Consider the following 18,091-nt stretch of genomic DNA (forward strand, 5'->3'; position numbering starts at 1 on the left):
GGAGCATTCTTCAGCTTGTAGATAGAAATCGGTGATACTGGGTATTGAAGGCTAAGAGTTTCAGTCGCCAGAGAGGGTGTCTTCAATTCTGATCCTTGGTCCAGTACCTGGAATTTTAACCAGACTTTCAAAAACATGAGCTTGTTGTAGTCAAGCTGCTCTGACCACAGAAAGTAGAACAACAGGTCAGGGCTCTAGTAGACCTGTTGGTGGGGGGCAGAAAGGATGGGGGGTGGGGGCGGGAGCAGCACATCTGCCAGACTCCGTTGTCTCGTTCTGCTTGGCCGTCGACCCCATCACTGAATGTCCCGAATCTGCAGCTCTGAGCTGACACTGCATGCTGCCAGATGGAAAGTGTTTGAGGGGACCCTTTGATCGTCAGCATCATGCTGACAGTCCCAGCCCAGAGAGTGGGCCTTCAGGTGGCCTGTCTTCTGAGACTGGAAGGAAGGTTCCTGGTCATGCAGCGCATGGCTCAGCATAGGTCTAGTGTGGACAGTTTGTTGTTGCTAACCGGCCCTGGCTAGCAGGAATTACAGAGGAAGGATTTGGCAGGGCCCCAGATGGTACTGTCACCTGTCAATAAATCTTGACAAGTTTGTAAATCAGAGGCTCCCTGGCAGCTGGCTTCACATGGGGTCTCATGCAGCCAGGATTTGCTCAGCAAAATCTGCAATGATGGCTTTGTTTTTGGAGGCCTCTGCTGTTGACCTCTGGCCCTTTGCCTCTAACGTCGTAGAAGGTTCTCTCCTCTCTCCCGTGCCCTGCAGTGCCCCTGCTCTTCTCAGACAACACCCACAAAAATAGCTGAATGCTCTGAAGAGGAAGGAGCTGCTCCTTTTTAAAGGGATGGTCTGAAGAAGATCACACCAAATCCACAGGCCTGCGGGCCCTTCGTAGCCAAGAGCGGTTAGACCAGACAGGGAAGGAAGAGCACCTGTGCTTGGCTGTGGCTCTTTCCCTCCAAAGGCGCTTGTGTGCTCTCAGGTGAAGTCCAGTCCCCAGAATCTTCATGACCCTCGAGAGACAGATGAGGCGTTCCGGCCTAGGCCTGTTCCCCTTCACCTCGAATTCACAGCCCTGTTCCCCTTCACCCTCCTGACACGTGGTCCCTCGTCAGCCAGGCCCTGTCCGGTGCCCGTCCTGGCTAATCCTGACTTCACTCTCTCCCCCCCCCCCCCGCCACAGCTGGCCTTTCCCTCATGACCCACTGGCTTTGATTTCTCTGCTCTTTGTTGAAGAAGTTCTGCCATTAAAGGAAGATGGCCGAAGCCTCTAGGTTAAAAAGTTGGCTTTTGTCAGAGCTTGTCTTAGCTCGAGCAGTCATTACAGAACACCACAGACTGGGGGATCTTAACAGAAATTTATTTCCTCACAGTTGGAGGCTGGAAGTCTGAGATGAGGAGCCAGCAGGGTTGGGTTCCGGTGAGGGCTGTCTTCCTCTGTCCTCACATGGTGGAGAAAGCGAGAGATCTCTTTCTTACTCTTCTTCTTCTTAGATTTTATTTTTAAATAGAATTTTTAAATAGGGGCACCTGGGTGGCTCAGTCGTTAAGCATCTGCCTTCAGCTCAGGTCATGATCCCAGAATCCTGGGATCAAGCCCCGCATCGGGCTCCCTGCTCAGCGGGAAGCCTGCTTCTCCCTCTCCCACTCCCCCTGCTTGTGTTCCCTCTCTCACTGTCTCTCTCTGTGTCAAATAAATAAAATCTTTAAAAAAAAATTTTTTTTTTAAATAATCTCTACACCCAACACGGGGCTCAACCTCAAGATCAAGAGTTGCATGTTCCACTGACTGAGCCAGCCAGGCACCCCACTTTTATACTCTTCTTATAAAGCCACAGTCCTTTTGGATTCCAGTCCCACCCTTATGGCCTCACTGAACCTTAATTACCTCCTGAAGACCCTCTCTCCAGCTACAGTCACACTGGGGGATAGGCCTCCAATATTTGGATTGGGGGGAATATGGTTCTTCAAGCACGTGTGCATGCCCCCTTCCATTTAGGAGCCAAGCCGGCTGTTTTGAGTATCTCTTTCAGTCTCCAGAGGGACACCAGAGTTTTGTTTTGGGGTTTTTTTGTGTTTTTTTTTTTTAAGATTTTATTTATTTATTTGACACAGAGAGACGCAGCGAGAGAGGGAACACAAGCAGGGGGAGTGGGAGAGGGAGAAGCAGGCTTCCCACGGAGCAGGGAGCCCGATGCGGGGCTCGATCCCAGGACCCTGGGACCATGACCTGAGCCGAAGGCAGACGCTTAACGACTGAGCCACCCAGGTGCCCTTGTTTTGTTTTCAAGTGAGGTCTGTGCTCAGTGTGGGCCTCAGACTCATGACCCCGAGATCAAGAGTCCCATGTTCTACTGATTGAGCCAGCCAGACGCCCCAGGGACACCAGAGTTCTGATGGGCTCAGACACTTCTTCCCCATCTCGTGTCCCCACCTTCACCACCCGCACCCCACCCTCAGCCACAGTGACTGCTAGGTAACACCTCTTCCAGGAAGGAATCCTTAAAAGCAAAGCAGTCTCTGTAACAGGATTGCTGCCTGGGGTGGCTTTGTAGGTCATTATAGAAACACGAGAAGCCACTGCTTCCCTTCTGGTAGCGGTGCCCGTGGGAGATTAGAAGAAACGGCTTAATGGTCCATTACAGGGAAAGGAGGAAGCAAGGCAGGGTTGGCAGTGGGAGAACTAAGAATGGTAAGGTGCCTCATTTTCCTTCCTGCCTGCCCCATGGCAGCAGGGAAGACCCAGTGGCAAGAGCCTGTGCTTTCTCGGTTTCGGAGCACGAAGCCCAGACTTTAGGTGGGGCTGCCTATGGCACGCTGTCTCTCCAGGGCCTCCCCAGCCTCTCATTTACCATCTTAGCTCCTTTCTTTATGTCTGAAGAACACTTAACCCACTGCCTACAGATAGGGTGGCTATTCTTTAGCTATCTCTCAGGTCCAAGGAGGAGCTTGTTAGGCATTGTCCAGAGGAAGGAAGAGGCTAAAAACCCACCACTACAGGCATTTGGGCTGTTGGAGAGTCGTCCGCATTGCTCCAGTACTGAGCGTCCTGGTGTCAGCTCCACCCCAGGAGAGACTGAAGAGGGCTGCTGGGCCACAGTCCACAGAGCCCAGGAGGTGGGAGGAGTTCTGGCCCTTCTCTCTCTAATGCTCTCCACCTTTTCTCCTCCACCCTTCCCAACTGATTTTCAGGGCCTTAAACTCTGGTGTTGAGTACTACTGGGACCAGCTAAACGAGACTGTCTTCACGGTCCACTCCAGCAGCAGGAGCAGTGAAAGGCCTGGGTGAGTTTGGGAAGGAGGAGGGCACAGCTGCAGGAGGGAGGCCTGTCCCTTCCTCCTGTTTTGGATGGGCTCTCAAGCAGCGCCCTCGTACTGCTCTGGGCTCTCTGGGTGCCTCTCCTCAGCCACAGCAGCTCCTCTTTGATCTGCTTCATGCATTGAGCTTTTGCAGTTTTATTTGAGAAAAGCATTCTATGGCTGAGGAAGAGAACAAAACCTCTGCTCTTAGAGTCTTGATTGAGAACAAACTAGGACATCCTGTGGCCCTTTCCCATCCTGGCCATGGTATCTGGGCACACTGGGGTTAGGAGAGAAGACAGAGCACTAGGGAGGGATGCTGTCCCCAAGAAGTGTGCTTGTGGCCCAAGGAGAATCTGTGGACAATGCTGCAGGTGACCAGGGCCTCAGGGACCAAGCTGCTCAGAGCTATAGCCCAGGGACAAACCCTCCCCAGGGGCCAGAGAGTACCTGGTACCGACCCTCTTATCACTTAATTTATTAACGAAGACTGGAACATTCTCACAAAAAGTGCTGGGTCAATAATACACCTTAGGCAATCGCTGCTTCCTAGAGGAATTACAGGGCACAGCTAGAGGAACAGTCCCCAGAAGCAGGTAGAAAGGAGTGGCTGGTGTCTGTCACGGAAGTCCTCGGCTCCCTCTGCTGCCAGCCCCAGCTCTCCCAAGGGGCCGGCGCGCCTGGGGAAATGCCCAAGGGAAGAGGGCTGCCAGCTTTGGGCCTGGGCCTTGCTCCCAGGTCAGCTTGTGCTGCCTGCCTTCAAGGGCCTGCTGCGGGAAGGCCCTGAAGGAGCCCAGAAGGGCTTTTCCTCCAAAGTGGAGAGCCAGGGAAGATTCCAAGAATTTAAACTGGAATCCTGTCAGCATATAGTTAGAGGGAGGGAAAAGCTAAGAGGAAAGGTCCTGCTGCTGCTGCTGCTGCTCACCCTTTGTCCCACGGATGTCAGCGGGTGGCTTCCTGAATGTAAATAAGTCTTAAGATCAGCCACCTCTCCCTCCCCAGAAAGACACTCGCTGTTTAAGGGAGTGACAGAACTAGCTGGTTTGCAGACTTGGGTGGTTCTCTAGGCTCTTCTCATTGTCCCAGAGCTTGGCCTGATCCAGAGGCATGACCTGCAATCGGGAGGGAGCCGCGGGAGCACAGGGCTTGTCTTTGGAGCCTGTGGGCTCTGCTCCAGGGGGCTGTGCCCTGAGGGTCGGTGGGGAACAGGTGGGACTCTGGGAGGCGTGCTGTCCCAAGCCCTGCCCGACTTCCGTCTGCCTCCCTCCCCCTAGAACTAGCAGAGCTGCGTGGAGGACAGACAGAGACATGGGTCTGATGAACGCCATTGGGCTGCAGCCCCGGAACCCTGCCACCTCCGTGACATCTCAGGGCACCCAGACTCTGGCCCTTCAGCTGCAGAATGCCGAAACGCAGACAGAGAGGGAGCTACAGGAGCCGGGGACAGCGGCTTTGGGTCCTGGGGAAGGTAAGAGTCACATAATTCTAGAGGGGAACTACGACTGGGGGTCCTCTCACCCCTCCTGGTCCCTCCGCAGAGACAGGTGGTGCTGAGAAAGGACCCGCCCCTCTCCGAAGGAGTATCCTCTTACCTGCCTGGGAACGCTCCCCTGGTGGCGTGAGGCGCCTCCTCAGGCAGGAACAGCATTTCCCTGATCTGGCTCACTGTTCCCAGCAGGCTGAGCTGCTCGTACAGCTCTGCTCAGCTCCCACCAATACCCGGACCGCCCTCTTCTGTAAAACTTGGAGGATCCAGGCTGTTCTTCCAGAGAGAGCACACAGGAAGTGGCCTAGATATGGAAGAGCCTGCGAGAGAGACTCGGTGCCGCAGGCTCTTGTTCTGGGACGAGCACGCAGGGCCTGGGCTTCGGGGCTGGCCCACAGGGTAGATTGTCGAGCCGTGGTTACACCCATGGCTCCTTGCCGTTCTGGCTGCGGCCAGCGCACCAGCAGCCCCTTCCTTCACCTTCCTCAGGTGTGGCTCAGCCAGCTTCAGCCCTGGCTCTGTGCTGGCCTCACACTTCTGAGAACCAGTTAGCACTTCCCAGTGGTAGAGCTTGAGCCACTTTGGAGTCTGTCGGCAGCTGTGCTAAGCAGGCTGTTCTCACCCAGTCACTCTCCTTACCCCTGCCCCAGCCCCCTTGCCGGTCGGAGCTTCAGACAAGGCAGCCTCCAGCCAGACACACATGCTTTGGGTCTGTGTTGAGCCATTTGCTCAAAAAACGGCCACAGAAGGAAGAGCTGTGGTGTGTGGGAAGCAGAGTAACAGATCTGCCTGTGTCTCCCAGGGAGCAGCTTTCCATCCTGGAGCCCCGCGCAGGGTGCTGTCCCTCTCACCACCGTGAACGGAGATTTTTTAAAAATTGAGTCCATTTTTTGGGCCCAGGCCACATCCCCATCTGAGGCCCATGACTCTTTGTTGGTTGTGGCCAGTTCCAGAGGCCAGCACCTCATTGCCATCGTGTCTCCTCACCCCAGAGGAGAGCAGGTGGCGGAGGCGGAGCTGTTCAGAGGCCAGAGGCGCTCTGCGGCAGGTACAGCCGTCCGGCGCTGGAGTGCGGGCAGGGTGGGCTCAGGTAGCTCGCTTGTGTCGGTCTGGGGCCCCGTGACCTTTGCCTGGAGCTCTGCACCCCAGCCCTTCTCAGCGCCCCTGTCCCTTTCAGAAAGCCCCTCACGCAGACAGAAGAGGAAAGGTGTGGGTGGTGGGGAGGTATGTCACTGGCCAGCTTCATCTCTCCTGGCGCCAGGAGCCTTGTTCTGAGGTGCTTTCCCCACTGCACCACCAGCCACTCCTGCCACTCTGGTAGCAAGGCAGGGGACTGGGGAAGCAAGAGTCTCCTTGGGTGCAGACAGGCTCTCTGGCCCACCTTCCCCATCCGGCAGGCAGGCGTCGCAGCTCCGCACACCGCTGCCTCCACTCTCACCCCTGCTCCTCTCTCCGTGTTGGCAAACTGATGGCCACAGCTGCAGGAACATGTAGAGGAAACCCTTAGTGAAGTTAGCTGACCCTTTTCCTGGGCCTAGCTAGAAGGTGGGGCCAGGGCGGGTACTGCCTTGTACCCCTACACACCAGAGGCCCAGGTGGATTAGTGGGGGAGACGGCCCTGACTAACGTTCTGGGGCTGTCCCTTCCTTAGCCCTTTCCCTGTCAGTCAGCACAGAAGGGTTTCCAGGCCATTCTTCATTTTCTGACTCTCTAAAGATTGGATTAAAGTCTCTTCAGCTCTTTCTAGGACTTCCAGGAAGAGCCTTCCATGGGGGAAGTTTGCAAGTTGTCAGCTTTTTAAAGATTTTATTTATTTATTATTTAATTGACAGAGAGAGAGAGACAGCAAGAGAGAGAACACGAGCAGGGGGAGGGTCAGAGGGAGAAGCAGGCTTCCCGCCGAGCAGGGAGCCTGGTATCAGCGGGGCTCGATCCCAGGACCCTGAGATCATGACCTGAGCTGAAGGCAGTCGCTTAACCAACTGAGCCACCCAGGCGCCCCAGTTACCAGCTTTTTAGCTTGTCCACCTTCAAAGCTTCTCTACCCTGTCCCTCGGAAATGGAGGGGAGCGTTCCCTGGGCTCGCTCTTTGCTCCCCACACTGATACAGTGCCTGCCCAGCATACAGTAGGCACTCAGGAAGTTTGTGGAATGGATGGATTGAGTGAAGGCAAAGGCCTACCCCTGAGCTTGGCTGTGTTCCCTCCTGTCTGTCTCTGACCGCTGGAGAAAGGTTGCCTGGGCCTTTCCTTGTCTGGTGGAGATGAGAGCCCTGCTGCAGTAGCCTGGGCCCGGGGCCAGGGAACAGCAAAGGTGGAAAGCGAGGGGCTGGAAGGCTAGCTGGTCCCCCGAGGGCAGGAAGGGCAGCTCCTCCTTTCCCTTCCACTCAGCCTGGCTTCCCTCTTCTGGGCAGCGAAAACCCCAGAATTAAATGCAGTTACAGGGCATTATGGGAACTTGCTGATCCCATCCTGGCCTTCGCACTCAGAAAGTACCTTAGAACTTGCCAAGGAAAAGATGTCCTGTCAACACTAACTCAATTTCCCATTTTTCAAAGGCAAAAAGAAATGCTTTGGCTAGGGAAGGAGACAGCAGAATTAACCTCTGTGGCCACCACTGCTCCTAGAGCTAGTAGCTTGGATCCCCAGCCATAGCTGCCTTTTCCCTCAGGCTCCAGTGTGTTTTCTTCTTGCAGAATGTGCTAGCTGCTTCCAGTGGCTCTTAGCCTTGGCTTGGAGTCCCCGAGAGAGAAGCTTAGCTCACAGCTGTGTGCACTAGCCATGAGGAAGCCGGCCACGGGCACAGCTTAACTTCTTCCGTCTGGTCTCTTTTGAGCACTTCATGACTGATACTGTGTTAGGCACCAGGAATCCAAAGGTATCGCAGAGAGAAGCAGCTTCAGAGATGAGAGCATTGTCTTCTCCTTCGAAAGCAAGCCCAGAAAGGGAACCAACACTTAAGCACTTCCCGCACAGCAGAGGGTGACGTGTGACCAGGTTTCACAGACTACCTTGAGTCTGGAGCACCTGGAGTCAGCCTGGGAGCCCTTTCATTCAGCCACACGTTCATGTGACAGATGGACACCAAGGGCAAGACCACGCATTAGCCACCGGACCCAAAGATAGAGAAAACTTACTCTGAGGCCTGCAGGGACCTGCAGCCCAGGAGGGACATACCACAGCCACAGATGACACACACAGAGGTGTGGGGCACTGCGAGGGCTCAGGGAGGGAGCAGCCACTCCCAGCTGGGGTCCACAGAAGGCCAGGTGGGAGGGGTGGTATTCACATTGACCTTGACATTCCCAGGATGTCCCCAGTGTGTGTGAGTAGGGGCAGGCAGGCACACAGCAGTGCCCCGTTGGCTTTGGTAAGATCATTGGTGCAGGAAGGGAGGATGGTCAGGGAAGTGGCTAGGACCTGACCGGAAGGCCCTTAAATGTCGTGCTAAGGCATCTTGATAACTTTGAGGGCCCTTAGAGCTTCTGGGTTTTAAACAGATTAGGGACTTAACTAGAACTCAGTGAATCTGAGCTTAATTAGAACGGTAATAGCAGCAGCGTGGAGGCTGGGTGGAAAGGGAAGTGATAAGCAAGAAGCCCAGTCACGAAATACATCCACAGTCGTGGTGGAGACATGGCCAAGGCCAGAGCCACGGGTGCAGCGGGAAAGGGCAGCAGGACCTTTCGGGGGACCTGGCTGTGGCACCGCCCTTAGGGCCCCAAGGCAGCCCTGTCCTGCCCCTGGAAGTGAGCTTTGTGAAAAGAGCTGATAGTTCACTAGGCACAGAGCCCAGCACGGTGAGCGACAACGCCAGCAGGCCTCGGGCCAGCCCTCCACACATCCCAGACCCAGCTGGGAAGGCCCTCAGTGCACAGAGTTCTTGGAAAGCAGTGGGGGTGGCAGTGAGCACAGAGAGGTCCCCAGGGGGCCTCCCCAGGCAGCCCTTTGGGCTCACAGGATAGGAGCTGTGCTGGCCCCGAGGCCCTGGGTGACCTTTCCTCTTACCCTCTGCCCCACTGTTGGAAGGCTTTGCCCCCTGAGAGAAGTGCTAAGAGCCCTTCAGAGTCTTTTCTTTTGTCCTGGGAGTTGGCGCTGAGCTGTCTGAGGGGGAAGCAGGGAAGGGCCAGCCGCCTTAGGGGGTTGGGGGAGGATGGGGAGCATTGATGGGGAGAAAAGGGGAGAAACGCAAACCGCGGGCACGTAAGTGAAAGCTCAGGCCGAGTCCCCACTGCTTAGTGCTGAAGAGAAGCATCTGACGAAGACCCATGGCGTGAGGCTGCCATGCACTAACAAGGAGGGAAAGATCTAATGGGGCCTTAGCCACCGCGAAGCTGTGGAACTGGCTGGCTGGAAATCCAGCTCTAACAAGGCAAGCAGAGAAAAGGGACTGGACAGGGAGGGAGCAAAAAAAGTCTTACAAAAATAGCTGTTGACAATAAGTGCCCAAAAAAAGAAAAACCCTCACCATCAGCGCCCCCAAATCTGCAAAATCCCAAACTGGCCAGCAAGTAGCCGAAGGAAATAAATTGATAGGTAGTGGCAGCCCTGGCAGCCCCGGGGGGTCTTGATCGTAGTTGCCCACAGGCTTGGGTCAGCCAGGGGGCTGAGCACAGGTGGAGGGAGGGTCCCTCAGGACGGAGCCCCACTCCCAGGCCCTAGGTTAGTCACCACAGCCGTCGCCAAGTGCCCACCGTGCCCATTACCCCATTTCCTCGGCCCAGCCCACTGTGCAAGGTGGACGTTAAGGGACTCATCCAAGGTCACACAGCTAGTGAGCACAGAACGGATTTGAACCAGAGCCTCCTCTGCTCCCCCACAAGGGGAGTGGGAATGTCCAGGCCTTTGGGGAAGGAACGGAAACTTCTCTCCCTCCCTAGAGATGTGGGCTGAAGCCTCAGGCCCGGGCAGTTGGCTGTCTCCAGGGAAGGATGAGGGTATCAGGCATCCAGCCCAACCCAAGGAGAACAGTAAATGGGAAACAGCTTGGGAAAGCTGGTGGTTTCGGAAAGAGGGAAGAGAGGAGACAGAATGCCTTCTAGGGAACAGTTAGAAACTCAGTCTTCCTCATGGGCTTTTGGGAAGTAAACAGACCAACACCGAGGGAAGACAGCACAGCTTTAAAATGACGCAGAGCAGGCTATTTGCCTTTGGGCCACACGCTGTAGCTTACCCTCTCTTTCCACACACCAGGCAGCACGCCCTCTCTCCCGGCCAGGTCTCACAGTTACCCAGGGAAAGGGCAGACAAAGCAAGCCCTCTGCGTCCACCCCAGCCACCTTCATTCATGTAGTGACTAGCCCGCCACTTGTGCCCAGTGCCCACCTTCTGGTCCAGCTCTGCCTCTTAACTGGCTGAGTGGCTACCTCATGCCATCCCCAGCCTCAGTTTCCCCACCAGTAGAACAGAAATGGGAATTATGACCATTTGGGGATCTTGTCTAGCTTTCAAGTCTCTGATCCTCCGAAAGAGGGAGTTGGACTCTTCTTGTTTCTGCTTTTGGCAGAGAATCCCCCAGCTCCTCCTCACGGTGGCCTGCCTGCCTCAGTGGCCCCGGTCAGCCGTGAATCCTCTCTGTCCTGTGCTCCCTACCTTCCAGGCGAGGGCTTGGAGTCCGGTGCGAGTGGGGAAGACGCCCTCAGCAGGATCCAGCGGCTGATGGCGGAAGGGGGCATGACGGCCGTGGTGCAGCGGGAGCAGAGCACCACCATGGCCTCCATGGGCGGCTTCGGCAACAGCATCATCGTCAGCCACCGCATCCACCGCGGCTCCCAGACCGGCGCTGAGCCCGTGGCCGCCCGCGCGGCCTCACCCCGGCCCTCCGCCTCTCGGGGACTGCTCCCGGAGCCCGGGCAGCTGGCAGAGCGGGGCTTGAGCCCCCGGACAGCCTCCTGGGACCAGCCTGGTGCCCCCAGGCAGGAGCCGCCCCAGCCGCCCCTGCCACCTTCCTCCCCGGTCCCCGCCCCTCTCCCCCTCCCCGGCACCGAAGGACCAGCCCTGCACTGCGACCTGACCAGTAACAATCACCTTGCTGATGGCGGTGGCAGCGGCCGGGGGGAAGCTGCAGGCCCCAGCAGGGAGCCACGGAACAGGTAGAGACCCATGTGTGCACTGGTGCTCCCCCTCGAACCGCTGAGCAGAAACCGGACCTCACAGCTGACTGGGAACTGTACGCACGGAAGAGCTGCGGGCTGCATCAGGGAACAGGAGCAGGGTGGGGGGGGTGTCGAGTGAAGTCAGAGGCAGTGGGTATGAGGCAGTCGAATGGGCAGGGCTTGCCTCGGGACTAGAACCTTCCAGGATCTGGAGCCCAGGGGAGCCATACTACTGTGCTCCGTGTGAATGGAGGAGGAAGTGGGTATCCCTGCCATGAACCCCCCTTTCTCCTAGAAACATGGCTGAAGAGACTCAGCCCTGGGCAGAGAGCCCCAGAAGGGTGAACTGTCTTCCAGATCGGGGCCAAACCATCAGGGACAGTGGCCGCTGGGGTGGCTTTGCCCTGGGCCCTGTGGCACGGGCGGGGCCGCTAGGAGCCCAAGAGCAGGAGGAGCAGCCTGGGCCCCAGGAACCGCCTCTGTCTCTGAGCCTTCCGGAGCTTCAGCCTCTCTTTATCATCTTACCCCACAGAGACCACAGCCAGGGGTCAGGCCAGGCTCCCAGATTCCTGAAGACAGGGACTTCCTGCACTTACTGTTGGGGAACAACCATGGAGCCAAGGGAGCAGCCTGCTCACCTGATACAGGATGGGGTCAAGGGACGGTGGGCAGGTCCTCACTCAGGAGTGGGGGGTGTAGGCTGGCCAGCCCCCGGGGCTTGTCCACCAAGCTCCTCTCCCCCTGCCCGCTCCCTGGCCCTCAGAGCAGCACCTGTGGGTGGCAGTATTACGTGAGCCCAGGCCAAAGCCAGCCCCAGGCTGGGGTAGGGGATGAGACTCCAGGTCAGAGTGTGAGGTCTCAGTCTGTGACTTAAGATGTTGCATGTGGAATCTTGAACTGTACGTGTAGTTTCTAGTGGAGAAATCAAGGCTCTGATTATTTTGTTTTTAGTATGAAAATGTGATTTCTTTTCTGTTTGTAACTCATCATAGAAACATTGTGGTGGGAGGAGAGGGGATAGTCTGACTGCTAATGAGGGAAACACCAAAGATCTACATCATTAAAATGATGACATGCCCCTCACCAGGCTCCTCTCTGTTTGTTTCCATGGAGGATGGGGGGGGTGGGGGGGGCCATTGAACTAAGCGGGCTCGGGTTCTGTCAGGCACTGTTTCTGGTGCTGCTGTTCTATGTGGGGAGCCCTGTTTGTCGCCTCAGCAGAAGAAAGCAGTCAGGTACGGGCTGCCACATGTGCTGGGTCTCTGTACCCCACCACCTCCTGCTTCCCCCGGGCCTGCTAAGGATTGGGGCAGCCTTAACAGTGACAGGTGGGTAGGTAAGAACGACGGAAAGTCACCCATCCTGATTGCTTCCTACCCAGGACTGTGGGTCTGGAATGAAGATGTGACTGGGACTGGCCAAAAAGCTGCTGGATCCTCTCTGGTCCCCGGAAACCACCCATCATGGGTGTCTGGGCTGGCCAGGCAGGGAGCTTGGTCTTGTCTACAGGCATCCCTCTAAGATGCCATTTGTGGCTGCTCAGGTTCCCCTTTACTTTGTGTCCTTAGCACAGTGGCTAAAGGGCCTGCCGTAGTTGTGGGCCTTGGCCACTTGGAGTTTCAAGCCAGTTAGAACGTGGGAGGATATTTGCCCCAACTCTTACAGAAGTGTACAAGAAAAACAGAGCCACCCCAGGGATTTTTGCCGGCAACAGCTGTTTCTTTTTTCTTTTTTAAAAGATTTTATTTATTAGAGAGCGAGCATGAGTTGGGGAGGCGGGCAAAGGGAGAGGGAGAAGCAGGCTCCCTGCTCGGCTGGGTTCGATTCCGGGACCCTGGGATCATGACCTGAACCAAACGCAGACGCTCAACCTACTGAGCCACACAGGTGCCCCAGCATCAGCTATTTCTTGACTATCTCTTGTGTGCCCGACTCTCCCAGATCCTCTGGGACTTGTAGAATTACTGTCCCAACAGAGACAAAACCAAAAGGGCAAGCAAGTAATATGAAACAGTGTGTAGAGCTATTACAGTTACGAACACTAGAATTTTCTAGAACATAAGAGTGGGTTCTGGACTAAAAGATACGTCAGCCAGCTGTGTGACCTTGGGCGAGCCACCTGCCTTTTCTCTGCTCCACTTTCTTCCCTTGTAGTAGGATACAGGGCTTGTATTATGTAACCTCTTACAGTTACTTGGAACTCTATAATTTCGAGTCATTCTAGGTCAGCACTGGAGTGGTTAGGGCCAGGCTTCTTAGAAGAGGTAGGATTTGAACTACTCATTGAAGGACAGAAGGATTGCCCCACTGCAGTCCCTGCCCTCCACCCACATACTCCCATCCCCCAACCCCCCAGGAGAGGAAGAATTCCCTGGTCTGACAGTATGGACTATGAATTTGTTGAGTATAAACCACATGCCAAGGACTCAATGTGTACTATCTCGATCCTCATCGCAGAAGCCCTCCCAGACAGGTACTAGTACTACGCCCCACCCCCACCCCAGACCACACAACCAACTGAGAACCCAACTTGCTCTGTTATTTTGGAAAACAGGGTATGAAGAGGCCTTGTGGATGAGAGGATCCAAATTTGGTCCTGCCTGCCTTGCCTGTGCCCCGTCTAGCCAAGGATAAACCCAGCAGCTACCTGTCAAACTTTTCTGTTTCCACATCAACCCCTTCCCTTCCCTTCCCTTTAGAAAGCCCTTGCCTGGTGGATAGAAGCTCCCCTACTAGTAGTAAAGCCTCAGGGCCCCTTGCCTGTTAATAACAAGGTTGTGGGGTCAGCAGGGCAGAACTTGGCAATCCCGTTTGGAGATGAGCAATTCGGTTCAGAGGAGTTCTGTAGACGCAAGTTGTCTGTGAACCCAATTGAGTCAAAAGGAAGAGAGCAAAGGCAAAACCAGGTCCCCCGGTTCCCAACTCAGCTCTCCACAGTTGCACTGTTGGGTCTGGGATTGGGGGGGTCAACCCTACCACATGGTAAGGGTTTCAGGGAAACTGGAGCAACTTCGCCTGACGGTTTCTGGAAGAACTCAAGGCAGTGGTTGGAGACATTTCTGATTTCTGTGGCCTCCAGTCCTTGGCCTGGCTTGTTTCCTGTGTGACTTTGTAAGTATCTGGCCTCCCCCCCCCCCCCGCCATTACACACACACACACACACACACACACACACACACACACACACACACACACACACACACACACCACAATTCTACCTTCCTAGGAACACCACCCTCTCCTGGATTTATGGCAAAGTGGAACAAGGGCAGGACTGTTACCTGACTGTCATATGAACCAACTGAGCCCCTTTCTTCATCTGTGAAGCGGGGGCAAGAACAATATCTTCTCTCCTCCTTGGTTATGAGGCTCATGGGAGACCAGATCATTCACATAAAGGACGATGGCTTTTCACTCTAAGCGTAAACAGCCACTTCCAGCTTCCCTGGGGAGCACCGGAAGACCTCTTCCTCATTCAGCATGGAGAACTCCACACCAAAAGCCCCGCAACGCTGGCTCTTGCCCCAATTCCCGCCCCTTCTCTGGCAGCTCCTGCCGCCTCCCCTCCACTGCCTTACCCGCCTCCACCGCCCCCCTCACAGCCCCCCGCCCGGTTCTGCGGGAGGGTGGAGGGGCGGGACCTGAGTTGTTTTTCAAAGAGAAGGAACCGGCGGTCTTAAGGTTCATCGGGTGTTTGCGCTCAGAGAGTTTGGGGTGACAAGCTTCAGGACGTGGGCGTGGTGGGGGGAGGGATGAGTCCGGCCCTGGTTGGCCCCAAGCAGGGTCGTGTCAGATGGAGGCAGAAACGCGGCTGCCTGGTAGCGCGGAGCGGAGCCTACAAGGTCAGGGTCGAGGCGGAGCTCTCCGAGGTGCTGAAGCCACCCGACTCGGTCCCGCGGACGCCCCAGCCGCGGACTCCCGGGCCCTCCCGCTCCTCACAGGCAAGGCCCCAAGTCCCCAGGCCCCGACCCGTGCGGTTCCCGGAGACCTCAAAAGACCGCTCGCCCTCTGGGGCCTCGTTCCAGGCTCCGCCCCGGGTGACCTTGGGCACTCAGCTTTCCCTCACAGGCATCGGTGAACTCGCCCTCCGGCCGCGGCTGGCTGGGCAGCGCGTCCCATCCCGGAGCTGGAGAGAGGATGCACACCCCTTCCCCGGCCTGGAGCGCGGGAGCCGGGAGCCGGGCGGCGGGGGTGGGCGGCCGGGCAGGGGTTGTGTGCGATGGGCGGGCTCCTCTCTCCCTGGCGGACTGTTGCCTGTCTTCTCTCTCCAGCTCCTTCCTAGGCCCCGACGGCGCCCGTCTTCTCTGATAGCCCGGCGGCCAACATGCGGCCCTGAGGCTGGAAACTGCCGGCCCTCGGCTCTCTGCCCCGACGGAACCGTGACGGCTGAGCCGACCTCACCCACCCGTAACCTCTTGCTGGGGTCAAACACTCGCGCCTCCGAGGTCCCACTGTGAGCCGGGCCCTGTAGGGAGGGAGGTCCAGGTGGGGCGCAAGACCACCTCCGGGTCCCGGGTGCTTGGTCAGAGCGGAGGCGGAGAGCGCAGCCAGACGGGGCTGCCAGCTCCCTCCCCAGCCCGCGAGGGGGCGCCGCGTCCCCATGACAACGCGGACACCCCACCCCACCCCCCACCCCAGCCTCCCGGGAGGGCAGCGCCCCCCGCTAAGCCGTACTGCCCACCGTGGGCGGTGCCCCTACAGTGGCCGAGCGCGGAGCTGTCGGCCAGCTCCAGTGAGGGGCGCGCGTAGCTGGGGTCCCCGACGCCCCGGGTGGTGCCCCCCGCGCGTCGCAGTTGGGTGGCCGGCCCGGGGCGGGCGGCGCGGCCCCACCAGGATTGGCTGCTTCCCCGTGACATCACGCGGCTCGGGGAAAAGTGCGAGCGTGAGTGCGAGTCGAAGCCACAGCGCCAGGAGCTGCGGGCGGAGCAGGGGCCGCCCCTCGGCACCCCGTCCCCGCCCCCGGCCCGCGGCCCGGCCACGCGCCCCGCCCGCTGGCCCGCGGGCCGCGCGCTGGTCCCGCCGTCTGTCAGGTGCGAGGGGACCGGGGCGGAGGTGTCTGGTAAGTGACTCCGCGGCGGCGCGGGGGCGGGGGGGGACTCGGTTGGGGGAGAAGGACGTGGGGCTCCCGGACCCTCTGAGGCTCCCCGAAGGCGGGTCCCACTGGGACGGGGCCCCAGGCTCCTTTGGGGACGAGCGCGGTGCTGGGGGCTGCACAGAGCCCGGGGGTGAGGGGCCCCGCTGGAAGAAAGACCCGGAGTCTCGGAAGCTTCTCCAGGTGCGCCTCTGGGAAGGAATGGACATTCAGGAGGTCGGGGGAGGGGTGCCCGCCCACAGCCCTCAGGGCGCCAGGGGCAGCCGTCGGGGGCGGGACCCCGCACTCCAGCCCTCCCACCTGCAGCTCTGGAGGGTACCAGGCTCTGGAGCCCTAAGGAGCCTTTTTCCCGCCCGTCTCCCCGCCCCCCACCCCCGGCGCTGCCAGCCCATTCGATCCATGAAGTCCTCTATCCGCGACCTTGAACCCCGACGGAAATACCCCTACCCGCTCCTGGCGCCCTTCCCCCACTCCAGGACTACCCCCTGCTGTTGCCCAGGCCCAGAGCCCGGGAGAGCCGGAGCCAAGTCCTGGGCCCAGTGGCGGTAGTGTCAGGCGCAATGCCTTTGCCAAATCCCCTGAGCCCCTTCTACCTCCTGTGAACTCTTGAGACTCTTCTCCCGCCCCAGGGACGGATCCAGGGGCCACAGCCTTCCCGGAGCCCTAGAGTGAATGCCTAAGAACCAAGGACCCACACCCCAACCCCCTCCCCACGGCGTCCAGAGCACGCGCTCCCTTCTCGTCCGGAAAAGGGGGGGGGCTCCAGAACCCGGGAAAGCACGGTGCCCACGCCCAGAGGCTGCAGGAACTGCGTGCTAGGGGGTTGGGGGGAGGGCGGGGCACCGGAGAGCCAGGGCCCCATCGACCGGGAAGAAGACCTGGAGGAGCCTCCAGATGAGCCCAATAATAACTCCCAACCCGGCCCTCGAGGTCCGCCCTGGCTCAGGCTCTAGAAACTGGTGCCCACTCTAGCCGCTCGGGCCAGACGGTGAATCTCCTGCAGGGTGCAGGGTTAGAAGTGTGGGTGGGGAAGAATCTTACACTCAACTGACCTAAGCCCGGACTGGGCCTCCCCGTTTTGGGGTGTTGCCGGTACACTCCCGCGTGCAGACTGGGCACCCTTTGGCCATAAAGCTCCGTGGGCATGCTGAGCTGAGCCCCGTGTCCTGTAAGGCCAGTGGGGCGACTCCAGCCGCAGCCCCTCGACAGAAGTCAGTCCCAGGCTGGGACTCCACACCGCAGCGTTGGGGACCCAGGCACCACTGGGCGCTGCCTGAGACGATGCCCCAAGGTCAGGGGGCCCGTGGCAGCCCAGATTGTAGCCTGGCCGCGACCCTTCCCCACCCACGAGCGGGTCACAATCCAGACCCTAGCGCTACACTTGCTTCTCTGCGCTCAGCCAGAGAGTCTCAGCTGAGTCTCCTGGCAGGGCTGTTTGACCCGGACAGGTCACCTACTGTGGGCCCTGCATTTGCTCCTGTGCACAAACTCACAGGTACAGGCATACCCGAATCGTGTGCATCCCCCAGGCCACAGAACCCCGGGCCGCACACGCAGGCACAAGCACGTGTCCACATGGCACGGGCCCGCTCACGCGCACACGGGTCCCCGGTATCCAGGCGTGGCCGAGCGCGCACACACGCACATGCAGACAGCTACTCGCTTCTACTAGCGCTCCCCAGTAATCACACACAAACAGAACTCGCACTCGCCTTCCCGCCCACACGTTCCTCGGCGGGGCCGGGTGGAAGCCGGGCGCCCTTAACTTTCCCACCACGGAACCCGCGCGGAGCCGAGGGCAGCTCCGGGGCAGGGCCTGGCAAGGGTTAGGCGTTGGTGGGGGGGGGAAACCACGTCCCTCCCCTGGGAGGCCCTGCCCTGGAGCTTCCTCTGTGTTCTCGGTCGCGATGGAGTTGGGGGCGGTGGCGAAGAGCCGCCCGCCCGAAGTCCGGAGCTGGCACCCAGGGCTAGACATTGCCATCTAGCGGTGTGCACAGGCCTGGGCAGCGGCTGCTTGCCTCCCCAGATCTCCGGTGGGCCTGGATCGCAGAGAAACGCCCCAGAGAGGGTTGCTGTCAGAATGTCTGCGGGGGAAACCCGAGGGGTCGAGAAAG

The 18,091-nt window shown here is 58.4% G+C and overlaps 1 protein-coding gene and 1 non-coding gene across 9 annotated transcripts in view; both read left to right on the forward strand.

Moving 5' to 3' along the window:
* AMBRA1 (autophagy and beclin 1 regulator 1) overlaps nucleotides 1-11,968 on the forward strand; it is a 171,660-nt gene extending 159,692 nt beyond the window's left edge. For 7 of the 8 annotated variants that reach the window (XM_028111350.2, XM_028111349.2, XM_088017907.1 and 4 more), the window contains 3 exons: nucleotides 3,198-3,290; nucleotides 4,580-4,773; nucleotides 10,390-11,968. In XM_028111350.2, coding sequence (XP_027967151.2) covers nucleotides 3,198-3,290; nucleotides 4,580-4,773; nucleotides 10,390-10,886 — 784 coding nt within the window. In that variant the 3' untranslated portion in view covers nucleotides 10,887-11,968. Of the gene's footprint in view, nucleotides 1-3,197; nucleotides 3,291-4,579; nucleotides 4,774-10,389 lie in introns of those variants that run through there. The other variant, XR_015766670.1, reaches the window with a different exon arrangement.
* Nucleotides 11,969-13,261: 1,293 nt separating this feature from the next.
* On the forward strand, nucleotides 13,262-14,396 carry LOC114215143 (uncharacterized). The gene is made up of 3 exons (XR_003610545.2): nucleotides 13,262-13,358; nucleotides 13,440-13,996; nucleotides 14,112-14,396. It is a non-coding gene; the product is annotated as an uncharacterized LOC114215143 (transcript).
* The last annotated feature ends 3,695 nt before the right edge of the window (nucleotides 14,397-18,091 follow it).

Source organism: Eumetopias jubatus, unplaced genomic scaffold (genome assembly GCF_037043125.1).
Source record: "Eumetopias jubatus isolate StellerSeaLion01/CBP00866 unplaced genomic scaffold, mEumJub1_p1.0 scaffold_13, whole genome shotgun sequence".
In the NCBI taxonomy this organism is placed as follows: domain Eukaryota; kingdom Metazoa; phylum Chordata; class Mammalia; order Carnivora; family Otariidae; genus Eumetopias; species Eumetopias jubatus.